We start from the raw sequence: 22,356 nt of genomic DNA, 5'->3' as shown, positions 1-22,356 counted from the left end.
TGTTCCAACTTAAGCAACATTGGGTCATCTGTTTATTTTCGGGGGGAGGAGGGGGGGAAGGGCGTCAGAAAGAAAGAGCGGCCGTTGCCCACGCAACCGACACCCTGGGCAACGGCAAGGCGAGGCGGGAGGGGGCGTGGCCTCGGCGGGCCCGGGCGGATAAGAGGCGGCGCTGGCTGCCCGCCTCCGAAGCTGGGACTGTCGGTGCGGCCGGGCGGAGGCGGGGCGGCCCGGCACCACCTCCGACTACCTGGAAAGGCCGGGGCTGGCGCGCTAGCGAGGCCCCGGGCCTGTCGCTTCCTTTCCCTACGCCCCCTGCCGAGGAGCGTCCCTCCGCGCCCCAACATGGCGGGCGGGCGCTGGGGTCCGCTGCTGACGGCGCTCCTGGTGGCCCGAGTCGCGGCGGCGGCGGCGGAGGGCGGCCCCGAGCAGGCCGCGCTACCGGAGGAGCGGAGCTGGGTGCGGCCCATGACCGCCTCCAACTGGACGCTGGTGATGGAGGGCGAGTGGATGCTGAAATTGTGAGTGTGCCCGCCCGCCCCTCACGCCACACTGCCCTCGTGGGCGCCGCCCTCCCAGAGCCGTGAGGGTGTCTGTGGATCCTGCACTGCCCGTTGGGCTCGACCACTGCTTGCCGGGCGACCTGAGGCGCCCGGGCCGGGCTGCTCACGCTGCGCATGCGCGCCAGGCCCTTCGCGGTGACAGCTGCGGGTGCCGAGCATCGCCTCCCTCCTTATCCCACCCCGCCCTATTAGCCACCAGCTTTTGTGGGGAAAGAGTTTGAGGGATGGGGTGGACAGCTTACCACGGGGAGGGGGGTAAGTGGGCAAAACCTGTGAAAAAAATCGCGTCCTTTTGATATAGGCGTGTCTTTTGATACATAGACAAAGGGCTGCCATTCAATGACATTTACATATAGTACAAATATGTAGCACGGGCTAGGCAAGGTATTTGTTGAATGAGTAATTCCAGCACGGCGGAGGGCAGACCGGTGTGTGCGAAGTAGTTTGGTTTTCATTTTGAAGACCCCGGGATGTCAGTGTGAAAACTAAAACAGGAAGATAGGAGTGTTTTTGAAGTTTTTAGAACAAGATTTCAAATAAATGTTGATAATGGTTATCATTTTCAGACGTAGAGATTTCTGGGTAGATATCTTAATTGTGCTAGTGTAATAAAAAGATCTTCCTAGGTTGCCCTTTTTGAACAATAGAAGGTAATTGTACGTAGTGCCTTTGCTTGAAGGAGACGGGAAAAATACAGTTTTGAGTTAGGAACAGGCAAGTAGCTTAAAATTAACTTCTAGGAAGAAATTGATCATTTGGGAAAAAAAAGCGTTGAGGTAGACAATGGGCAGATGTCTGAACAGGCTTCAGAGACCATCATGGTGGGCTTGCCAGGCAAAAATGAAGAACCTCTGGAGAAATGATCACTGAGAACTTAATCTCTGTAAACTGTAGTTTCAGGTAATATACATACTTGATCACTACTGTTTGCTGATTCATCTTACCTTGAGGACACAGACACACAGAATTGGATCTTTCCTTTATTTGTCCAAGGCCAAATTTTGATTCTTTCAATTTAGATTGCAAACAGATGCCTGTGGAGTGAAAACCTCACTGTGAGATCAGGACCAAAAGTTGCAACTCCCTTAGCAGATTACATTGTTCAAAAAACACAATACCATGGCCCCTTCAAACATGCATATACCTTTTGGTCACAAAGAAGGGGATATTTTAAACGTCTGTGTAAAATGCCTTTGCTACCATAATGAACCAGTGAAATGATTAAAGAGATCTGTAGACTTGAAAGACTTATTAAGCTATTTAACCACTTTGGATAAAGATGAGATCATTTTCCATTTAAGGGGGAAACTTCTAAGTAAGTGGAGCTTTATTCAACACTGTCATATTTGTAATAATTGTAAGAATTTTTGACTGCATCTTGTCAGCTAGTACTACAGAAAGTTCTTCGTAGGTGCTTACACAGTGGAGCTTTCTAGATGTCAGTTTTCTGAATAAATCTGACTTTGTGTATATGCATGATGGAGGTCAAAGCTGAAGGCCTCAACTCCTTTATAGCTCCTTTTTGGAATAGCTATGATTTTTTTTTTTCTTTAAGTAAAAGAACTAAGCAAACTAAAGGAGAGTGTAAGCCACATTACGCTCATAAATAGCAACAACCAACAATTCCTGTGTTTGGCCATGTTGACTGTTCAAATTGTATCCTTCATAAATGTACAGGCCCAGACATGGTAACAAATTGCTGTAAACTTGCCATGTGTCCATTGCATGGAATACGTGTGGGCTGTGATACAAGATGAAACTTGTAACCCAGAAGTAAGCTGCCCTTGAGATCATTTTAGTGGAAGTTCCCTTTTCATTGAGTACACTTCAGAATGGTTCAGTATGAAAGGAGGCTGTAAAGGAAAAAAAAATACTGAAACCATTATATCCAAATTTTTCTATCTACCAGAACCTAAGTCCTGAAGAAATATTGTGGCTCTTATCTGTTTGTAATTTGTACTACTCCATCTCCTCCCTTTGACAAAAATCCAACACCTAAAAAACATAAAATTCATTATATTCTCTACCATGATAGGCCTATATTTCTAAGAATTCACTCAAATAGCCAATAATTTATCAGATAATTTGTCAGATTTTTTTTTCCTGATGTATATAACAGAAAAAAGCCAAATGTGTTAATGCTAGCTAACGTCAATCCCTCTTTCAAGTGAACTGATCATAATAAACAGAGATTGTTAGGGGTCCACAGCTGATGCATTTAACTTTCCTACAGAAGCAAGTTACGAGGCTTTCTGATAGTATTAAAATTTTGACATTACTTTGAATGACAGTTCTTTATTTGTTCATTTGCTTATATGCAACTTCTGGGAATTTTTGCTTTTATATCCCACTTCATACAAAGCTCCTATAATACAATTCCTAGTTATATTGGGATTGATAATTTAACTTATTTTTAAGAACCTAGCAGCTTTTTCTGCTTCTCTTGTAAAACCTAATTTGTTGTATCTTCTTCATCTTTAAAACAGTTTTTTTGGTAACTTACAATTGAATTTTCAGTTTTTTAAAAAGATTTATTTATTTTAGCGATAGAGAGGGAGAGAGTGTGTGCATGGGGGGGTCAGGGGCAGAGGGAGAGAATATTCGAGCAAACTCTCAGAGTGGGGACCTGAGATCATGACCTAAGTCAAAACCAAGAGTCAGTCGTTCAGCCAACTGAGCCACCCAGGTGCCCCTAAGTTTTCAGTTTTAAAAAAGCACTGCTCTGATAAGGAGAAATATCAGGTAAAAATATATTTGTAGTAACTCACCATTTCAGTTCTGAAATCTTTGTTTTTAAAACCTGAAAAATTATTCCATTACTATTTACATTTTCTTTACTGCTTATTGTATATTCATGTGTTTCTTGTCTTGTTTGCTTTTATACATTGTTTTATAATTTTATCCCTATTTCTGCCATGTCTCTAAAATTGCCTTGCTGTGCTTTTCTCATCTTAACCTCTGATGAAAAGTTTGCCCTTTCTCAGGGTTAGGAAAGGTTATATAATCTGTAAAATATCTTCTGATGTTTTCTTTATTTCCATTGTTTCGTATTATCCTTCATTCAGTTACTTTGTAACCTTTTGCTATTTTAAACTTTTTGGTTCCCATTGTATCAGTCCTTGAGAATACTACTTGTGTTCTTTTGACAAACAATAGTATAATTCTATATACTTTTCTGGTGGTCTCCCCCACCCCAAGGGAAAAAAGAAGCTATCCAAGCAGCTTTATTTTGAGCTGGCTACTTTTAATCTGATATCCAGAGTCAAGGTACAGGGGTTACCTCTGTAAAGTGTATGGCTCTTTATAAAACACTACTTTTTTTACTTTTTTCTTGGGACAATCATGTTTAAGCTTGAAAACAGTCACAGTGATGGAGGGAAGTCTCATTTATTTCCCTAGGACCTCCAGGTTTTAGTAATTTCCCTCCAAAATCCTTCTTATTTCTGAAGAGAACATCTTCAACATCATCGCCTTAGCTTGTCCCTGACAAATAATTATCATTTTTTGCAGTTTAATAGATTATCTTGATGTGCTGATTGAATGTTTGAGAGATAGTCATTAAATGCTTGTTATGTTTCAGGTTTAGAGTTAGGGATCTGAGAAAATGAAAATGAGCTACATTCTTTGATTTCAAGGGACTGTCAGTCTTCTCTGCTCTGAAGGAAATAAGTAGCAGATACAGCATTCATTTATTTAGCATATGTTTACTGAATCCTTCTTCTCTGTCAAGCATTCAGCAGTGGTTCTCATCAGGGCCCTATTGGCATCTTGGGTTCAACAGTTCTTTGATGTATGGGGGTGGCCTGCCCATTGCTGCCCCTGCCCGTTACGTTCTAGGATTCACCAAAAAAATTTAGCAATCTCCATCCCCTATGCATATTTCCAAATGTCTCTGATTGAAAACCACTGCCCTGGCTACTGTTATGCATATTTAAAAACATGCAAAAAAAAAAAAAAAAGCTCATAAGTGAATATATAAGTATTTGATTTCAGATTGTTTCCACAAAAGTTTATCCACATCACCTCCATGATCCTCATCATCTCAGTCACAGTAAACTGTTGCATTGCTCACATCATATGTCCTCTTGTTCATCAATGCTTTCTCTCTCTCTCTTTTAAGATTTTATTCATTTATTTGACAGACTGAGATCACAGGTAGGCAGAGAGAGAGGAAGGGAAGCAGGCTCCCTGCTGAGCAGAGAGCCCGATGTGGGGCTCAATCCAAGGACGCTGGAATCGTGATCTGAGCTGAAGGCAGAGGCTTCAACCCACTGAGCCACCCAGGTGGCCCTCATCAATGCTCTCTTATTTGATCATCCCAGCAGTCAGGTGCAGAATTCTTATTCTCATTCTCATTTACTAGAGGAGATTAAAACTCAAAAAGGTTAAAACTTTGGCCAAGGCCAGTAGTAAGTGGTTGGCAAGGCCAGAACTAGAATGCAGGCCTGAGCTTTGTAGTTCTTGATGCAAGCCTAGAGTAGCTGGGTAGTGAAGGAGCCTGGGTGATTCATGCTTAGACTGTCAGCTAGCCATCACCATGAGCCACCTGAAAGATAGCCTTTTCCCTGTGGGATTCAGAGGCCCACCCATAATTTTATCCTCTGTAGAATCTCTGAATAAAGAGCATCATTGCTATATTCTCATTCCTGACTCTCTTCACCACTCGAACAGGTGCTCCGTCTTCTGTGCACACCAACCACCTGGGAGAATTCTCAGTTTGTCTTCTTTGTATCTAGCATGGCCCTTATCACAACTTGTAATTATAAATTAATTTATATGCTTCCACACTAGGTTTTTGTCTAATTCCTCTTCTAGACAATCAGCTTTTCAGTAGAGGACGAAAGTCTTTCTTCTTTCTATTTATCTCCAGAGCCTTCATAACAAGTACTAAGTGTTCAATAAATACTTGGACTAAGTGAATGAATGAATAATAGACTAGTTGTTCCTTTAATAAAGAGCTTCCTCAAGCACATCACTGAAGGAAACATCTATCTATCTATATTTTCATAGGTACTAAGGATAGTCGTTATCATCTACCTTTTGTTCGTTAGTGTAATAAATATTTACTGTGGCCCAGGATCTGCCAGGTTTTACTCTAGCTAGGTATGAGGCATCAGTCACTGTCTTCATGGAGTCTTCGTTCTAGAGAAGGTAGTGAATTCTAATTCCTCTAGCAGGTATCATGGTTTTTGTAGAGTTATCAAGTTTTATTTTTCCTCTACATGTGATGACAAAATGTCCTAGAAATGATCTTGTAAAGAAATAGAATCAAGCCTTCCAACTCGGATCATTAAGCTTGTCCATACTTTCTGGAGAAAGGAGTAACAGTTGATGTAGATCATCAGTTGACATTTTGATTTAGTTTCATGTATTAAGTCAGAGAAAGATGAACCTGGTGTACCTCTTTCATCTTCATTGTCACAGATTCTTTTGAGCACTTTGGTCAAAGTCAGTTCTAAGTGAAAAACCTACTGTATCAGTCATTGTCCATCTCTGTTCTGCAAGGATAAGAAAAGAGAATGTGCACTCTCTCCTGAAGAGAGTGTGTTAAATTTGAGCCAAGACAGAAGAAGAAAAATTGCCCATTATTGGGGAATAAAAATGTATTTTTAGTAAAATGTTATTTCTAGGACATGTTTTTAAGTAACTCCTTTCTTGTACACTTAATAGAATCTCACACCAAATTCAGTTGGTTTATGCAACCAAAGTAATCAAAGGCTTTCAACCACCTTGCATGTAGCAGAAGCTCAGTGTGATATATACATAAATGTGAACGTGGATGACAAGAATATGATTTTGAATTCTGTTTCCCAGAAGTGGTTAAAAACATTGGACTGATATCCAAGTTGATGTAATGTAACAGTGTTTTAGCTATCTGGAATGTATTTTAAATGTCTTTATGAAGCTTACTAACTATATACCACTGCCGCCTAAGAAAAGTTTAAATAGAAAAGATACTATTGTATAGTTTCCATGACTATAAAGGTTCTAATTCCTCTTGGAGACTCTTAAATGAAAAAAGGATGAATTTGAATATAAAAGACAAAGTTATGGCAGATCAACTTCTTTATAGTTCCTAGAAGACTGACGTTATGAACTAGTTTTAAATAATATAAATGAAGACCGTATGCAGTCCTTTCTGCTGATTTTTGTCATGGATACATACATAAAAATTACATTTATATCTACATACATACACACAGAGAGAGAGAGTGTGCATGAGTACATGAAAGTCATGAGTTTCCTTTGTTTGTATTGCTTTGGCCCCTGAGGTATTTTCCTTTAGTAGGTTCTGAATTACTGTCTAAAACATAATTCTTTAGGTCCAAAAGAATACTAATCATTTAAAAAGCTGAAACAACAGTGGACCAATTCCCACACCAGAGACTCAGAGCTGACTTATTTCTACCACCAAAAGAACACACTAAGTCAGTGAATGATGTTGGTGCACTCCAACACAAATAGCTCTGATTAAATCTCAGAAATAATGACATTCATAGTCTCCAGTGGGTAGCAGCTACATAAAAATTGGAATATCTAAAGTGACCTCAATGTCATTTTTATATCTTGGGATATAAAAGTGTCACCCAAATCCCATTTTTATAATAGCCTGTCTAGAGATTAGGGACTGGTATTTTAAAAAATAAAAGATGAAATTTGCATGATTTAATAATTTCTGATGAAGTAAATATGTCCCCGAGTTAAATGCAAAGGCACAGGCCTAGGGAAACAAAATAAAAATAATCTAGAGTTCATTTACTTGTACTGCAAGATTTCTTCCTTATTTTTGGTAATTTCTTCCTTCTGTCTGGTTCTCTCTCTCTTTCTCCCTTTCCCTACCCATCCCTCTTTCTCTCTCTGTCAATATTGGATCTTATTTTCCTTGAGGTTTTATCACATAACTGCCTCCATCTGGGTTCTTGTTCTGTGTGGTCTTAGGTGACCTTAAGCAAGGTCCTTTATACCCGCCTTGTCTGTTTGACAGTGACGTTGTAAGGTTCAGATGAGCTCTACCGCATCATCAAAGTGTCTTGGAAACCAAGCAGTATATTACAAATGTAAGTAGTATTAGTGATTGTTCTTAATATGTGCCTGCTTTATATAAGTCATTTAATCTCCCAGTAACCTCCTAAGGAAGCTGCTGTTACTGTCCCATTTTGCAGTTGAGGAAGCTGAGGCATGGAGTGATTACTAACCTGACCAAAGTCACATGGATACTTGTGGTTGGTCTTGTTGAGTCCTTTGGCAGAACTCTTATTTAATACACTGAAATGCCCACTGAAGTACTAAATAATAAAATGTTCTCTTTATCCCTAAAGTTTACCAACTGCTTGCCCCACTGTCATCTGCCATACAGATATTTTTTTTAAATATGTAAAAAATGACTTTTCTCAATGAGTTATTTTCTTTGAAGTTTGTTCATTTATTTATTCAGCAAATATTTATGTACCAGGTATATACTTTGCCCTGGAAATGTTTAAAATCAGCCGTGGTCAAAGATGTCAGCAGATGGTTCCTGGTCCATGTTCTCTGGTCCATATCTGGGGTTTCAGGGATTACACAGTGAGCTGTAATGAGAAGATTAATGACTTTTTAGAATTATCTTGGAATTGGCTATACTAGACCCTTCTAGAGACAGATGAACAGTCCTTAGGATGAACAATTGTGCTAAAGTCTGGCAGCTTCTGGAGCCTGGCTGGAGAGAGAAATGCATGCCTTGCTTTGGGTAGTCCTTGTTCTCCTGGGCTGTACCCAATCTCAATACTTGTCTTGAAATAAATGTGACCTCCCATCATGTTGACTTTTAACACCCCCCTTTCCCCTTTCATAATGTGAAGGAGCAAAGTATTGCCCCATTTCAGAGATGGGTTTGTTGTTGTTGTTGTTTTTCAGGAAAGTTGGTTCGTATGCATCATTGCCTTGAGTGTTGCATGGCACTTCTATCCACGCTTCTGCTCAGGTCAAGGTGAAAGGGTTCGTGAATGATGACCTGACAGCACCTTTGAGCCTAAATCTTGTTATAGAATTTGATCATTGAATGTTTTTTCCCCTTTATTTCCGTTCCTAAGGCATTTTTTTCCTGTTTGTGTTTGTTTTATTCTTTTGGCAGACATTGTTTCCTCCTCTTTTCCCCCCACCCCTTCCTTCTCTTAATATGGAAATAATAGATGCCACATTTTGTAAAAATAATTCAGGAATGGAAAAAAATGGAAAATAAATTGGGGGGAAATCAAAATTTTCACAATGTTGAGCCTGCCCATCCAGAACTTGTTGGATCTTTCCATTTAATCAAATCTTTAAGAAATATCTTTAATCTTTAAGATCATTATGTTCTACCTAAAACTTACATAATGTTATAAGTCAGTTATACCTTAGTTATACCTCAGTAAAACAACAAAAACTATTTATTAGGAAATCTCATACATAAACAAAAATAGGAGTAGTGTAATGAAGCCCCATCATCCATCATCCAGATTCAGTAGTTGTATCAACATATTGCCAACATTGGTTCATCCATGTCTCTTGCCCTCTATCCCTGGGTGGCATAATTTATGTACTATATCACCCATTGTACATAAATGATTCAGTGATATCAAGTCTTTTAAAAGAACCTATTGCATTTATTCCCTCAGCATTTTGACTTGAGTTGAGGATTTTTAAAAAATATAATCTGAACAGATTTAAGCAGATTTTTAAAATGCCATGTCTAGTTGATGGCATCCTGAAATATTATTCAAAATGTCTGGGGATGTTTTTTCCTGGAGTATCCTATCCTATTTTGTGAGCATTGATTAATTAATTTTATTTACTGCTTTTATTCTTCCAGGTATTATTAAGGAAAATGGAATGTCTCTCCATTTGTATTCATGTATTTTTGTCACGTTGTTCTGTAAATGTTAATTTTCCTTTTAATTGTGTCCTATGTTAGTATTTTAACATGGATTTCTAGTGTATGTTTGTTCGCAGTATTTTATATTAAGCATAGCTCTACCAGCTTTTTAAGACTCCATGAGGCATATTTGATCCCAATTCCTTCTAATTTCAAATGATACTTTCCTTTCTGTGGAAGTTTCCTTGGACTACTGCAAATTACCACCTACTTAGTAGCTTTAAACAGTGGAAATTTATCCTCTCACAATTCTGGAGACCAAAATTCCAAAATCACCATGTTAGCAAGGTTGGCTCCCTCTGGAGGCTCCGGGAGAGCTTCTGTTCCATGCCTCTCTTAGCTTCTGTGGCTGCCAGCAGTCCTTGGCATTCCTTGGCCTATAGCTACAAACCACCCATCTCGGACTGCATCTCCACATGGCCTTCCTCCTGTGTTTGTGTCACACTTTGCTCTTCTTTCTTTTATGAGAACCTACTCTAAATCCAGGAATAGCTCACATCAAGATATTTATTTTAATTATGTGTGTAAATGCCCTTATTCAGAATAAGATCATATGCGTGAGTTCCACTATCCTTTCTAAACAGCAGTTTTCTCTCGATTCCTATTTTAACATCTGCATATGACATCCTGGAACACATTGGAGCTTTATGGCCCATTTATGATGTTTTCTAGTGTCATGGGAGACAAAGTGAGGCCATTAGCATATTACCAAGAGGAAGCACAGCCTTCCAGTTTGCTTCCGTCTTACCCGTCCCTGATCCATTATCCACAGAGCTGCCAGATGACTTTTCCAAAAATGTAAATCTGATCATGAGTCTTAACTTTTTTTAGGGCGTCAGTCATGGAGTTTGGAATAAAGTCCTGACTCCTTATACAACATTTTTAAAGGCTGTGAATGATGTTTTCATCCTGTCCTGTCAATACTCTGTCTTCACACTTCCTGTTCTCTCTGCTTGGGTTAGAACATTCCTTGACCCCTCTCTGCCTATTACTCTTACTTTAGATCTTAATACAGATGCTTCTTTCTCTGTGGGCTCTTCTGAGTTCACCCAGCTTCTGAGTGTTCCATAGCATCTGTTCCGCGTTCTCAGTCATGGCCCCTGCCTCTTTGATTGTCATTATCCCTATACATACCTCTTTTCATCTATGGATGACTCCACAAGGAGGAAGGAGACACCACATCTGTCTTGTTCACAGGGGTAGCCTCAGTTTTTAACATGGTCCTTAGATCATGTTAATTGAATGAAAAAATAATCTAAAACAGTAGAGTTCTGGTTGAAGGCCCAAGTATTTATTTATTTTTAAAGATTTTATGTATTTATCTGCCAGAGAGAGAGAGAGAGAGCACACAAACAGGGAGAAGTAGGCTCACTGAGCCAGGAGACTGATGTGGGGCTTGTCCCAGGACCCTAGGATCATGACCCCAGCCCAAGGCAGACACTTAACCAATTGAGCCATCCAGGTGCCCCAGCCAAGTGTTTATTTCTAACCCTTCTTCTATTTAAGAAAGAGTCTGTGGAGCAAGCTTAGTCTGTAGCTCCTACTTTCTCTGAATGGTTCAGAACTGCCACCTATCTTCGGAAATGACTTGCATTTTGGGGGACCTATTAGCAATAAATCTTCTGGTCTCTACCCATAAGATCTCACTTCGATGAATCTGAAACTGGTTTGGCTAGTTTGAAGACATCCTTGTGAAAATTGGCCTCCTTTAGTGGCATACTCAAAGCTGTTTCATCCTCCATCAAAAGCTATCTGGAAAGTAGTAAAATTTGGGTCCATTGTAAGAATAACATTGAAGGGCAGAGAACATGAACAGACATTTCTGCAAAGAAGACATCCACATGGCCAACAGACACATGAAAAAATGCTCCATATCACTCGGCATCAGGGAAATACAAATCAAAACCACAGTGAGATACCACCTCACACCAGTCAGAATGGCTAAAATTATCAAGTCAAGAAATGACAGATGCTGGTGAGGATGTGGAGAGAGGGGAACCCTCCTACACTGTTGATGGGAATGCAAGCTGGTGCAACCACTCTGGAAAACAGTGTGGAGGTTCCTCAAAAAACTGAAAATAGAGCTACCATATGACCCAGCGATTGCACTACTGGGTATATATCCTAAAGATACAAACGTGCACCCGAATGTTTATAGCAGCAATGTCGACAATAGCCAAACTATGGAAAGAACCTAGATGTCCATCAACAGATGAATGGATAAAGAAGATGTGGTATATATATACAATGGAATACTATGCAGCCATCAAAAGAAATGAAATCTTGCCATTTGCGACGACGTGGATGGAACTAGAGGGTATTATGCTTTGCAACATAAGTCAATCGGAGAAAGACAACTATCATATGATCTCCCTGATATGAGGAAGTGGAGATGCAATGTAGGGGGTTTGGGGGGTAGGAAAAGAAAAAATGGAAGAAGATGGGATCGGGAGGGAGACAAACCATAAAAGACTCAATCTCAAAAAACAGACTGAGGGTTGCTGTGGGGAGAGGGGACGGGAGAGGGTGGTGGGGATATGGACATTGGGGAGGGTGTGTGCTATGATGAGTGATGTGAAATGTGTAAACCTGGCGACTCACAGACCTGTACCCCTGGGGATAAAAATACATTGTATGTTTATTAAAAAATTTAAAAATAAAAAAAAGAATAACATTGAAGTAAAATATTTTATATATTACAATAATTCATAAAAATCTTCTTAAACTTTGGTTGTTTTATCACCAGGGAACTGGTATTCATATGTTACGTTCTGTTGTGGGGGAAATATTCTTCTGTTTTTTCTGTATTAAGCAACTTCAGAAAAGCTTGCTTTTGTTCTTCCCTTTAGTTAAGAATTTATTTTTTGAATTTAAATGCTCTATTTCTCTACTTTGCTTTATAGATTTTTTTTCATGTTTGTATTGAGTAACAATTTTTCTTTTACAGTTATGCTCCTTGGTGTCCATCCTGCCAGCAGACTGATTCAGAATGGGAGACATTTGCAAAGAACGGTGAAATACTTAAGATCAGTGTAGGAAAAGTAGATGTCACTCAAGAACCAGGTACTGTACATGTTGAACATTAAATGCAAAAGTTTGTTACTTTTTAAGTGAGTTTTTTCAAGTGTATAGGAGAATTGAAAGACTAGGATACTGAGTACCCATGAACTGACCAGCTAGAGTCAACAGGTAACATTTTGGTATATCTGGGTCTGTCTATGTATGTTTGTGTTTACATATGTGTGTGTGTGTGTGTGTGTGTGTGTGTGTGTGTGTGTGTATACATATGCACATATATATGATATATATTTATATTGTTATTATTAATTTGCTGAATCATTTGAAAATTAGTTATAGATCCCATGATACTTTATCATCAATACTTCAACATATTAAAATCTTTCTCCGTATTTCCCATGTTTTTTTATAGTTTTTCGAACCAGGATCTAACCAAGGTTCACCAACTGAATTAAGTAGTTACATCTTTTCAATTAATTAATTAATTAATCTTTTAAAATTTTATTTATTTGACAGAGAGAGACACAGTGAGAGAGGGAACACAAGCAGGGAGAGTGGGAGAGAGAGAAGCAGGCTCCTCACTGAGCGGGGAGCCCAACACAGGGCTTGATCCCAGGACCCTGAGATCATGACCTGAGCTGAAAATAGACACTTAAGGACTGAGCCACCCAGGTGCCCCAGTTACATCTTTTCAGTTTCCCTCAATCTAGAAGATAGCCCCCCTCCTTTTTTTCATGGCATTATGACATTGACACTCTGAAGAGAACAGACCAGGGATTTGCCTAGGTGTTTCTTTATGGTAACATTTAATTTATTCTTCTATTTTGTTCAAGCTTGAATTTTGGTCAAAAGCATGATTCGGGTTAAATATTAATGGCAAGAGTACTTTATAGGTGATCCTGTGGCTTAAATTGTATTCTCTCAGAACACACATTATCACCATTAATGCTGTTGAGTTTGAGCACTTGGTTAAGATGATGAGGATAAACTTCTCTATTATAAAGGAAATACCCTATTTGTGATTAGGGAATAACCTTTGGGGTGATACTTTGGAGATTTAAATCCATGATCATCTTATCTGAATCAAATATTTCATAATGGATTCCGGAATGGTGAATTTTGAATTCTGTTGTTCCATCTCCATTTATTAGCTCTTAACGATACAATTTTTCGAAAGGAAGAGGGAAATAAAGGAAATTTTTAAATTCAGAAAAGATGCAATTTGTATTTGTAATTTAAAAATAACTGTGTAGGGACGCCTGGGTGGTCAGTTAAGTGTCTGCCTTCCGCTCAGGTCATGATCCCAGGGTCCTGGGATCGAGTGCTGTATCAGACTCTTTGCTCAGTGGGGAGCCCGCTTCTCCGTCTGCTTGCTGCTCTCCCTGCTTGTGCATGCTCTCTTTCTCTCTCTGACAAACAAATAAAATCTTTGAAAAATTACCGTGTATTACATACAAAATGAGAAGAAAAGTGGGCTTTTATGATTCAAATTTCAACTTGGATTTTTTGAAACTTTATTAGTTATTTTTTTCCTGTCTACATTCAATTTCTATCTCGTGTATCCCTACACAAGGGAAAAAGAAGGTATGGAGGTGTAGCAATTACTTTTCTGTAATAACCGTGAGTGCAAAAACACACAAAGTAATGCATTGCCAATTACTTGGACAGTAAAATGGATGGTGTCTGTTAAATTGGATGTGTTGACAAACCCTTGGAGAGAGATTTCTGTTAAAGCCATTAGTCCTCAAGCCTCTGCCTTTCTAATCATTTGAATCAAAGCCACTTCTGCCCATCTGCTGTTCAGAGATAGACAATTATACTTGTTAGTTTGTGGTTTGAGCTGTTAGAATGAGTTATTCTATTTGGATGTCAAGTCATTGCAATTATATTTTTGCTGTAAAGTTGTTTTTGTCTTTTAGTAGTTGAGTCCAACAAAATCAGGTGTAAGCCTTGCTAATTAGTAAGCACCAAGCACATTTTATGATGAGTTTCTTAGAAATGCAGCTGGCCTATTCACATTTCAGTCATTTGGTATACCTGCAGAGAACTCACAGCATGATTTGAATGAAAAGAATTAAACAATTAGCTTTGTGATGGATTCATAGATCTAAAGGCTAACTGAATACAGTCTTTCCATCTAAAATGTAGATTTACGACTATTTTTTTCCATTGTTAATGGATTGAGTGCTTTTTTTGATAATGTAGAGAGGAATTTATTATAATGAAATATTTTAAAAACAAATTTATCATTGACTCATGCTATTTATGCAAATGTAAACTATATATATTTGAAACTTTTATCAAAGAAGGAGGAAAAAAGTCTTTGGTCCAGTATTTTTTAGGAATAGTGAAGAAACAAAGTCCCGAAAAGAAAAGAAATGAAAGATAAGAGAAAGAAAAATGTACCAGGGAACTATATTTTGATATCCAAAAACACAATAGAAATGATTTAAGTTTAATACTTAAAGAGTGGGGATAGCTGCTAGCTTTTGTACTACCGTTATTAGCTGTGTTACTTTGGGCATGTTACTTAACCCCAGAGCTAGTGATGTACATTTGAAGATCATCCTTGTAGATGGTATTCGAAAGGAGGGGAGGAAGGAATTGAGGATTGTTTTGAGGATTGAAAACCAGGGCACTCCAACATTTTGAAGGAGAGATGTAGTTACAGCAGAAGAAGAAGAGAAGCTGGTGAGGTAGGAAGGAGGTGGAGGGGTTCTGGGTCCTGGAAGCCAAATGAAGAGAGGGTGTCTTACATGTATTAACTCACTGGCAAGTCTTTGGGGCAGCTCGTCCCTATTCTTGAAAGCTCTTTGGGTATTTACTTCACTTTTACAAAATCTAGCATCCTGAATGAGCAGTGGGGAATAACTGAAATGATACTACTTTCCTCAAATCGAGCACTTTCCTGGGTATTTCTATATACAGATTTCTATTTAGTTACGGATCTCCATTAGTATATTCTTTCATTAGGAGTGCCTTACCGTGAGTGCTAGTAAGGCATAATTTCATGTCTTTTCCCTGCAAGTAAACTTTAAAAAGAAGTGAAAGCAAGAGTTTTTGAAGTGTTTCTGCGTAGTCTTTAGTTATGCTTGTAACTCTTCCATTGGTGTATCTCACAAGAGATTTTTTTTAGGTATTTTGAACAAAAAATAAATTTTCAGAATTATAAAGATTAGGGATTACACTTTGTATTTTACAGCTGAGATGTAGATGTCAAGGAAAGAAAAGTCCTTAGGTTAGATGACATGGTGTGGCCTACTTATTGCATCGCCCAGGTGATATATCAGTTGTGTGTTTTTTGAGAAATTAAATGTAATGAGCATGTATTTGAACCTTCTGTTCCATGCAGATGAGCTTAGCTGTCAAGGACAGGAAAACAGCAGCTGCTCATAGAGCACACATGGGTGATGGCTAGTTCACTGGACCAGAGGTAAACCAGATTCCTACCATAGCCAGGAATAAGCATTGTGTTTAAACCACTAATTAGTTGCAAAATCCAACTTCGTTTACTGTGGTTCAGTTAGTGTTCATATTTTAATTTTATAATTGTAAAAATTAGCCTTTTGTATAATACTGACAACTTTATTTCAGTCTCAAAAGGTAAGGCTAGTTCTACTTTTTTTCATTGCTTTCCTTCTGCTACTCTTTAGGTGATAATAACTAATAATTAATTAAGCATTTACTTCAGCCTGTAGTTGTGTTAGGGACTTACATACATTTTAGTTTCATAACAACGCTAGGAAGAACTGTTTATATTACTCAGAAAACTGAGGCTCAGAGGGGTTCAGTAACATGCTCAAAGTAACACAGCTAATAACGGTAAAACAAAAGCTAGCAGCTATCCCCATTTTTTAAGTATTGAACTTAAATCATTTCCTTGTGTTTTTGCATATCAAAATATAGTTCCCTGGTACATTTTTCTTTCTCTTATCTTTTCATTCTTTTCTTTCTTTTGCTTTACATGTTTAAGATAAGCTTGATTAAATTAAATTAAATTTAAATTTAAATTAAATAAATTTTGCCCTGCATTTTGGATTAATGCCCTTTTTATGTTGCAGTCCTCATTTTAAAGTAGAAGTTTCCCTTAAAGTAAAAAAGATATGCAGAAATGTTGGGAGACCTTGTGGTCAAACTTCATCTCTTTTAGTTAAAATTTAAGTATGTACTTGTTTCTTCTACACTTAGTGAGGTTTCTTGCAGTGAATCATTATGCCAACCTTGACATGAGCTGCTGCCCTCTGTTGTAATCCTTTGCGGAGATCCATGCTTGCCTTTTTTTAGACCTTGACCTTAAAGCCCACAACCTCAGATGGTGCTTCTTTGTTCCAAGTTGGTAATGTTTTAACTTTTCAGGTAATGAGAGGCTCCCTTGATAGCAGCATCAGTATTAAAGGTTAGAGCACATTTTTGGAGCAGTGACATGAAACCCAAAGCTTTCTAACATTTGTTAGCCTCTCAGAAATGACATTTATTTGAGGTGAATTTCCTAGGGTGTCAGATCTTCAAAGGACTTAGTAGTGTGTCATAGTCTAAGGGCTACTTTGGTTATTCTTGGTTTTGTTGTTGATTATCCTGAAGACATCCTTAGTGACAGTGTATTATTCCAGTATCATTCAAATTGAACTCATATCTGCATTAGATGCTGCGATCTTATTATTAGTATTCTGCATGGGTTTTCATTAGAAGAAATAAACATAAATAAGTTTTGAGAATTATAATTTATTAATAATCTTTATTTTAAATGAACCTTAATTGATGGTCTTATAAATTGGTACAATAGTCATGGAAAAAAGCACAGGAATTCATATCAAGAGCCATAAAGTTCTCACACCCTTTATTCTAATAGTTTTGGCAATGAGTGTCCTTTTAGTCTGAACCAGAAAAGTAGACTCTCAGAGACTATATATATATATATATATATATATATATATATCACTGTGTTTTCTTTCTTATTTCCTCTGTATTTATCTTTTCATGGGCACATTTATTTGTAAAAGTATGTTCTCCAAAATAATGTATGATTTCCAAAGCACTTGACACTAAATTACTTTATTGCATCCTACTTTATTCCAACTTTGAGCCAGAGCCTTAAAGAACATATTCACTAGGGTGTATTTAGTACTTATTCTATGTCAAATACTGTGTCCTATGTGCTTTATAAATATAAAATCACTTAATACTAAAAAATAGTGAGATAGAAAGTATGATGCCCATTAATGAGAAAACTGATAGTTTAAATTTACTGATCAAGAACATATGAAGGATTTTTAATTTTTTAAAGACTTTATTTATTTATTTATAGAGCTCGAGCAGGGAGAGGGGCAGAAGGAGAGGGAGAAACTCCAGCAGACTCCACACTGAGTGCATAGCCTGATGTGGGGCTCCGTCTCACAACCCTGAGATCACAACCTGAACCAAAACCAAGCGTCAGATGCTTAACTGACTTCACCACCCAGGGGCCCCTGTGCGTTCCATTTTAGAAGTCCAGTGTAAATAAAGCATAATTCCCTAACACTGTGAGTGTCCTTATTTGAGATTTAGGGCAGTCATAAAAATCCATAGCTAGGAAAAAAGTGGGATATGAAACTGTTTGTAATTAGCAAAACATATAATAATTTTCAAGCCTTTAAGATTACCAGTACTCCTTTTCTTGGCAATTTAGATTTGGAACTATACCAAAAGATGCCTTTGTTCCTTGGTAGAGCGGAATTCCAAGCCTGTTAGAGGTGAGAATGACCTGTAGACAGAGATGCTTATTCCAATCCTCAGCTGACTTCTCGGGTCACTTTTGTTTCTGTTCCTGCCAGTACAACCTTTAAAAAGATGTACAATCATAAATGTGTGAAGTTTATGTTTCTTTTTGTAGCATTGACTATTACTGCCTTCAGAATACTGTGTTTGCTTTTAGGTGCCATACAGGTGTTTTAAAGTTAATTGCTTGGATATGAGAAAAAATAGAGAATGCATCTTTGGGAAGACTCGTCATCATCAATCAATAAATTATTTTGCTGAGTATAGATTTACTTTATAAAATGAGTGTAAGCAAACATCCCTTGTTATTAAATACACCTTCAGTATTGCAAACAGCAAGTCATCACAGAGATGTAAAATTTGAGCCACTTTATTTAACTAGGGATTGATTTTGTCTAGATTGTTCTTAAGTGGGAAAGGCAGAAATGATGAGAAATGTGAAAATGTTATCTCTGCATGTTTTCATGCGGGCCAGGAGGATCCTTTAGCTTTCCTTCTTTTTGCCAGAACTAGACTGACTCACTCTTGGTGCCCACATAAATATTATTTAGTTAATAGTAAAGGGCGGAGATCTGTTCTTTATTCCTGGTGTCATGCAGGTTTTTGTTGCCCCTTTCCCTGATAGCATCCGTCTCTGTTTCTGGTCATGATCATTTGATTAAATTTTCCCCCTCTGCCACTAGACTATAACTTCTGTAAAAATAAAGATTGCACGTTTTCATTTTTGCTTTGTATGTCTTGAGCCATTGTCACAGTCCCTGGAACAAAGAAGTTGCTTAGTAAATATTTGATGAATGACTAAGTGTTTTATTTATCCTTATCTTCACATGTACCTAGCATAGCCCTTGATATGTGGTTAATGTTCAGTAAAGGTTTGCTGTGACAAATTGAAAAAAAATCTGTTTAATATACATAGACTTCCTTGACAGAAATTACAAATTTTATAAGCGTGAAAAGATTATACATGATCTTATTATATCATATTCTTCATTCTTTTTAAACTTATAACTGATCTAATCTCACTTCAGAATGATTCAGGCAGGCTTTCATATACCCATTTTACAGAAAGGTTAAGTAATGTATTTACGGTCACAAAGCTAGTAACTGGAGAATTTAGTATTTAATCCAGATTGCATGACTCTACAACCTGTCCTTTCAGCCGCCATACTATTCTAAGCAATGCACAAGCCAGAAAACTTTAGTGCAATACATAAAAAATAAGCAAATTATATGTCAGTAACCAGAAAGTGGTAAGTAAATAAAAATGCATAAAAATACAATTTCTTTAAGTAAAAAGAAAAGAGGTAAATATGATTAAATAAATGGAACAATTTTAATAATGTGGCCATGAAAATAAGCTCAAGGCTGCTTGTTCTTACAGTGTAAATCAGGTGCTTGGGGTAGTCTGAATTTGACTTAAACTTTTTTTATTTATGCCTCTTGTAGGTTTGAGTGGCCGCTTCTTTGTCACTACTCTCCCAGCATTTTTTCAGTAAGTTTAAATAATTTTCTGATTAGAAACTTAAGAACATTAGAAGAAATTCGAAAACAGTATCAGGAATTCTAAGTTGTTTTCCATAACCATTGCTTATTCAGTTGAACATTTGAAGAGAGTGTGAGGTGTGCACTGGTGTGTAGTGAATGATAGCTGGTAGAGGAGAGGTGTGCCCGGAGTACAGCAGGGGAAATATACCTAATGTCAGACAGTGAGTAGGAGGGGGTGAGGGGTATCAAAAAAGATTTCTCTGATAATACGAAAGGTAGGAATTGGGTTAAGCAGACAGAGTGGAGAAGCCCTTTCCAGATACAGTAGTTATCATGGAGAAAGCTGGGAGAAAATGAGATACCTTCTGAGGACTGTAACTGGTTTTGACCCATAGGATGCAGTTGGATCATCTTGGGTGATAAGGCTAGTGAGGCTCAGGTAGTGATGGGGGAAGAGAAAAGGGAAGATACTTAGGAGGTGGGATCCCTGGGACATGGTGACTACTTAGCGATAAGGAAGGAAGAGCCTATGATGACCACCAATGGGCCATGTAGAACTCATAAAAGCTATTGAGGAGCCATTAGAATAAGATGAAGTTTGGAAGATAGAGGCCAGGATGGAGAAGACAGTGTGAAGTGCCTGTTAATTCCAAATGGAGAACTTTAAGTAATAGTTTGATTTCAGGATCTCAAGTACAGAAGAAAGATCTCGACTGGAGAGATGTATTGGGGATTCCTCAGCATTGAGGTAGACAAACACTGCAATGTATCTAGGGAAAACATGCACAATAGGACTAGAAATAGGTCAAGGATAGAACCTGGGGTTGACCAACATTAGGACATCTGCAAAGGAAGACAGGGTAGTGAGGAACTGAGCAGGGGTGGTAGGAGTAATAAGAAGCCAAGGGAGTTCATGTCATAAAAGCCAATGGAAAGGAGAAACGAAGAGATGTTTAGTAGTGGACAGTGCCGATGACAGACAAAGAAAAATGACAGAAAAGTGCTTTAGGGATATGGCATTGAAGAGCCATTGGAGACCCCCAGTACTAGCAGTTTCTATGGAGTTGTGGAAGCAGAACCACCGATCACAAGAATGCTGAATGAGTAATACATGGGGAGAAAATGGCCAGTGCAGACCTTCCCTCAGGAAGCTGGACTGTGGTGAAAAAGTCAGAGAAAAACTGGGGGACCTGTGAGAATACAAGGTGTTTTGTTAATTGAGGCGGGGCGGTGGGGAGCTTGAATAACATAAATTTGGAAAGCTGGATACAAGTTTTTAAAGCTTGATAACAATTGCTCTTTTGCCATTGTAAGAGAAAAATTGAAATAAGTGATAGCAAAAATAATAAAAAGTAACTTGGTAGATTAGACACTGCCAAGAATTTTGCTTATGGTCCTAAATTGTGCAATGATAAAAATAAAATGTGTAATGCCTGCCGTTTGGGAATTTCTAATCTGTAATAGATTAGTATTTATGCCTAACTATAATTTTTTTCTTCAATTGAGCCAAGTGAAAATTCAAAGTGAAGTTCACATGTAAAACTAGTATTTGTTTTAATTTTTATTATCTGTAACACTTGTTATTTTAATGGATTTATTCTCTGTTTGTTTTTCTAATTTATAGTGCGAAGGATGGGATATTCCGCCGTTACCGTGGCCCAGGAGTCTATGAAGACCTGCAAAATTATATCTTAGAGAAGAAATGGCAATCAGTGGAGCCTCTGACTGGCTGGAAATCCCCAGCTTCTCTGACGTAACTTATCTTTCTTATGACAAAGTATTATTTATAAAATGGGAGATATTAACTTAAACAGCCCATAGGCCTTGCAAGTCTATATTTTTCTTCATATTCAGTTCTGATTACCCAGACTATACATGACCATGTTTGGCCAATGTTGTGTTTCTGGTTTTATGACCCACATGTTTCAGCTAGTTGTTAGCACACTGGGAATTAAGTATCCAGATTCAGGTAGGTTACAAAAGCCTTTCCTCCAACTTTTATACTAAGCCATATTAACTATTTTCTCTTTATAAAATATGATATTGCATAACATTTGCCATTCTTTCTTCTGATTAAATTATTGATAAGATAGAAGAGTTAACTCTTTCTTGAATTATAGTTTATGAAGGAATTGCTATTGTATTTATGAGGAAAATAAAACCTATGGTGTCTTTAGCTGCCTAGTGGAACACAGATGGAGGTAACTTTTGTCCGTGATGTCAAACTGTGTAATTATTGGTGAAGTAGATAAGGCCAAACCATACAAACTTTTTTAACAGTTGGTTTTAATTTAGAATGAATTGTCATAATTGTAGTTGTTTATATTAGTATATGTAAGAATAGGGAAAATCCCTGATGAAATAGAATCAACGTATGCAATATTTAAGGAATAAATCATCCAGTAGCATTTGTGTAATAGCCAGAAAATCTAGAGCTTACTCTAAAAGCAGCTCACTAGGGTGCCTGGGTGGCTCAGTTGGTTAAGCATCTGCCTTGGCTTAGGTCATGATCCTGGGGTCCTGGGATCAAAATCCATATCAGGCTCCCTGCTGGGTTGGGAGTCTGCTTCTCCCTCTGCCCCTCACCCTACTTGTGCTCTTTTTACCTTTCAGATAAATAGATAAAATCTTTAAAAAAATAAAGCA

General features: G+C 38.0%; 1 protein-coding gene across 2 annotated transcripts in view; it reads left to right on the top strand.

The window, feature by feature from the left end:
• The first annotated feature begins 306 nt into the window (after window positions 1-306).
• Window positions 307-22,356, top strand: part of LOC111141564 (thioredoxin related transmembrane protein 4) — a 40,976-nt gene continuing 18,926 nt past the window's right edge. For both annotated transcript variants that reach the window (XM_022494198.1, XM_022494197.1), the window contains exons 1-4: window positions 307-521; window positions 12,401-12,516; window positions 19,672-19,717; window positions 21,335-21,463. In XM_022494198.1, the coding sequence (XP_022349906.1) occupies window positions 346-521; window positions 12,401-12,516; window positions 19,672-19,717; window positions 21,335-21,463 (467 nt within the window). In that variant the 5' untranslated portion in view covers window positions 307-345. The remainder of the gene's footprint in view (window positions 522-12,400; window positions 12,517-19,671; window positions 19,718-21,334; window positions 21,464-22,356) is intronic.

The sequence above is a fragment of the Enhydra lutris genome, unplaced genomic scaffold, assembly GCF_002288905.1.
Source record: "Enhydra lutris kenyoni isolate GAN:26980312 unplaced genomic scaffold, ASM228890v2 scaffoldscaffold6, whole genome shotgun sequence".
NCBI lineage: Eukaryota > Metazoa > Chordata > Mammalia > Carnivora > Mustelidae > Enhydra > Enhydra lutris.
Note: the sequence above shows the minus strand (reverse complement) of the source record. Positions and strands in the feature narration are given on the sequence as shown.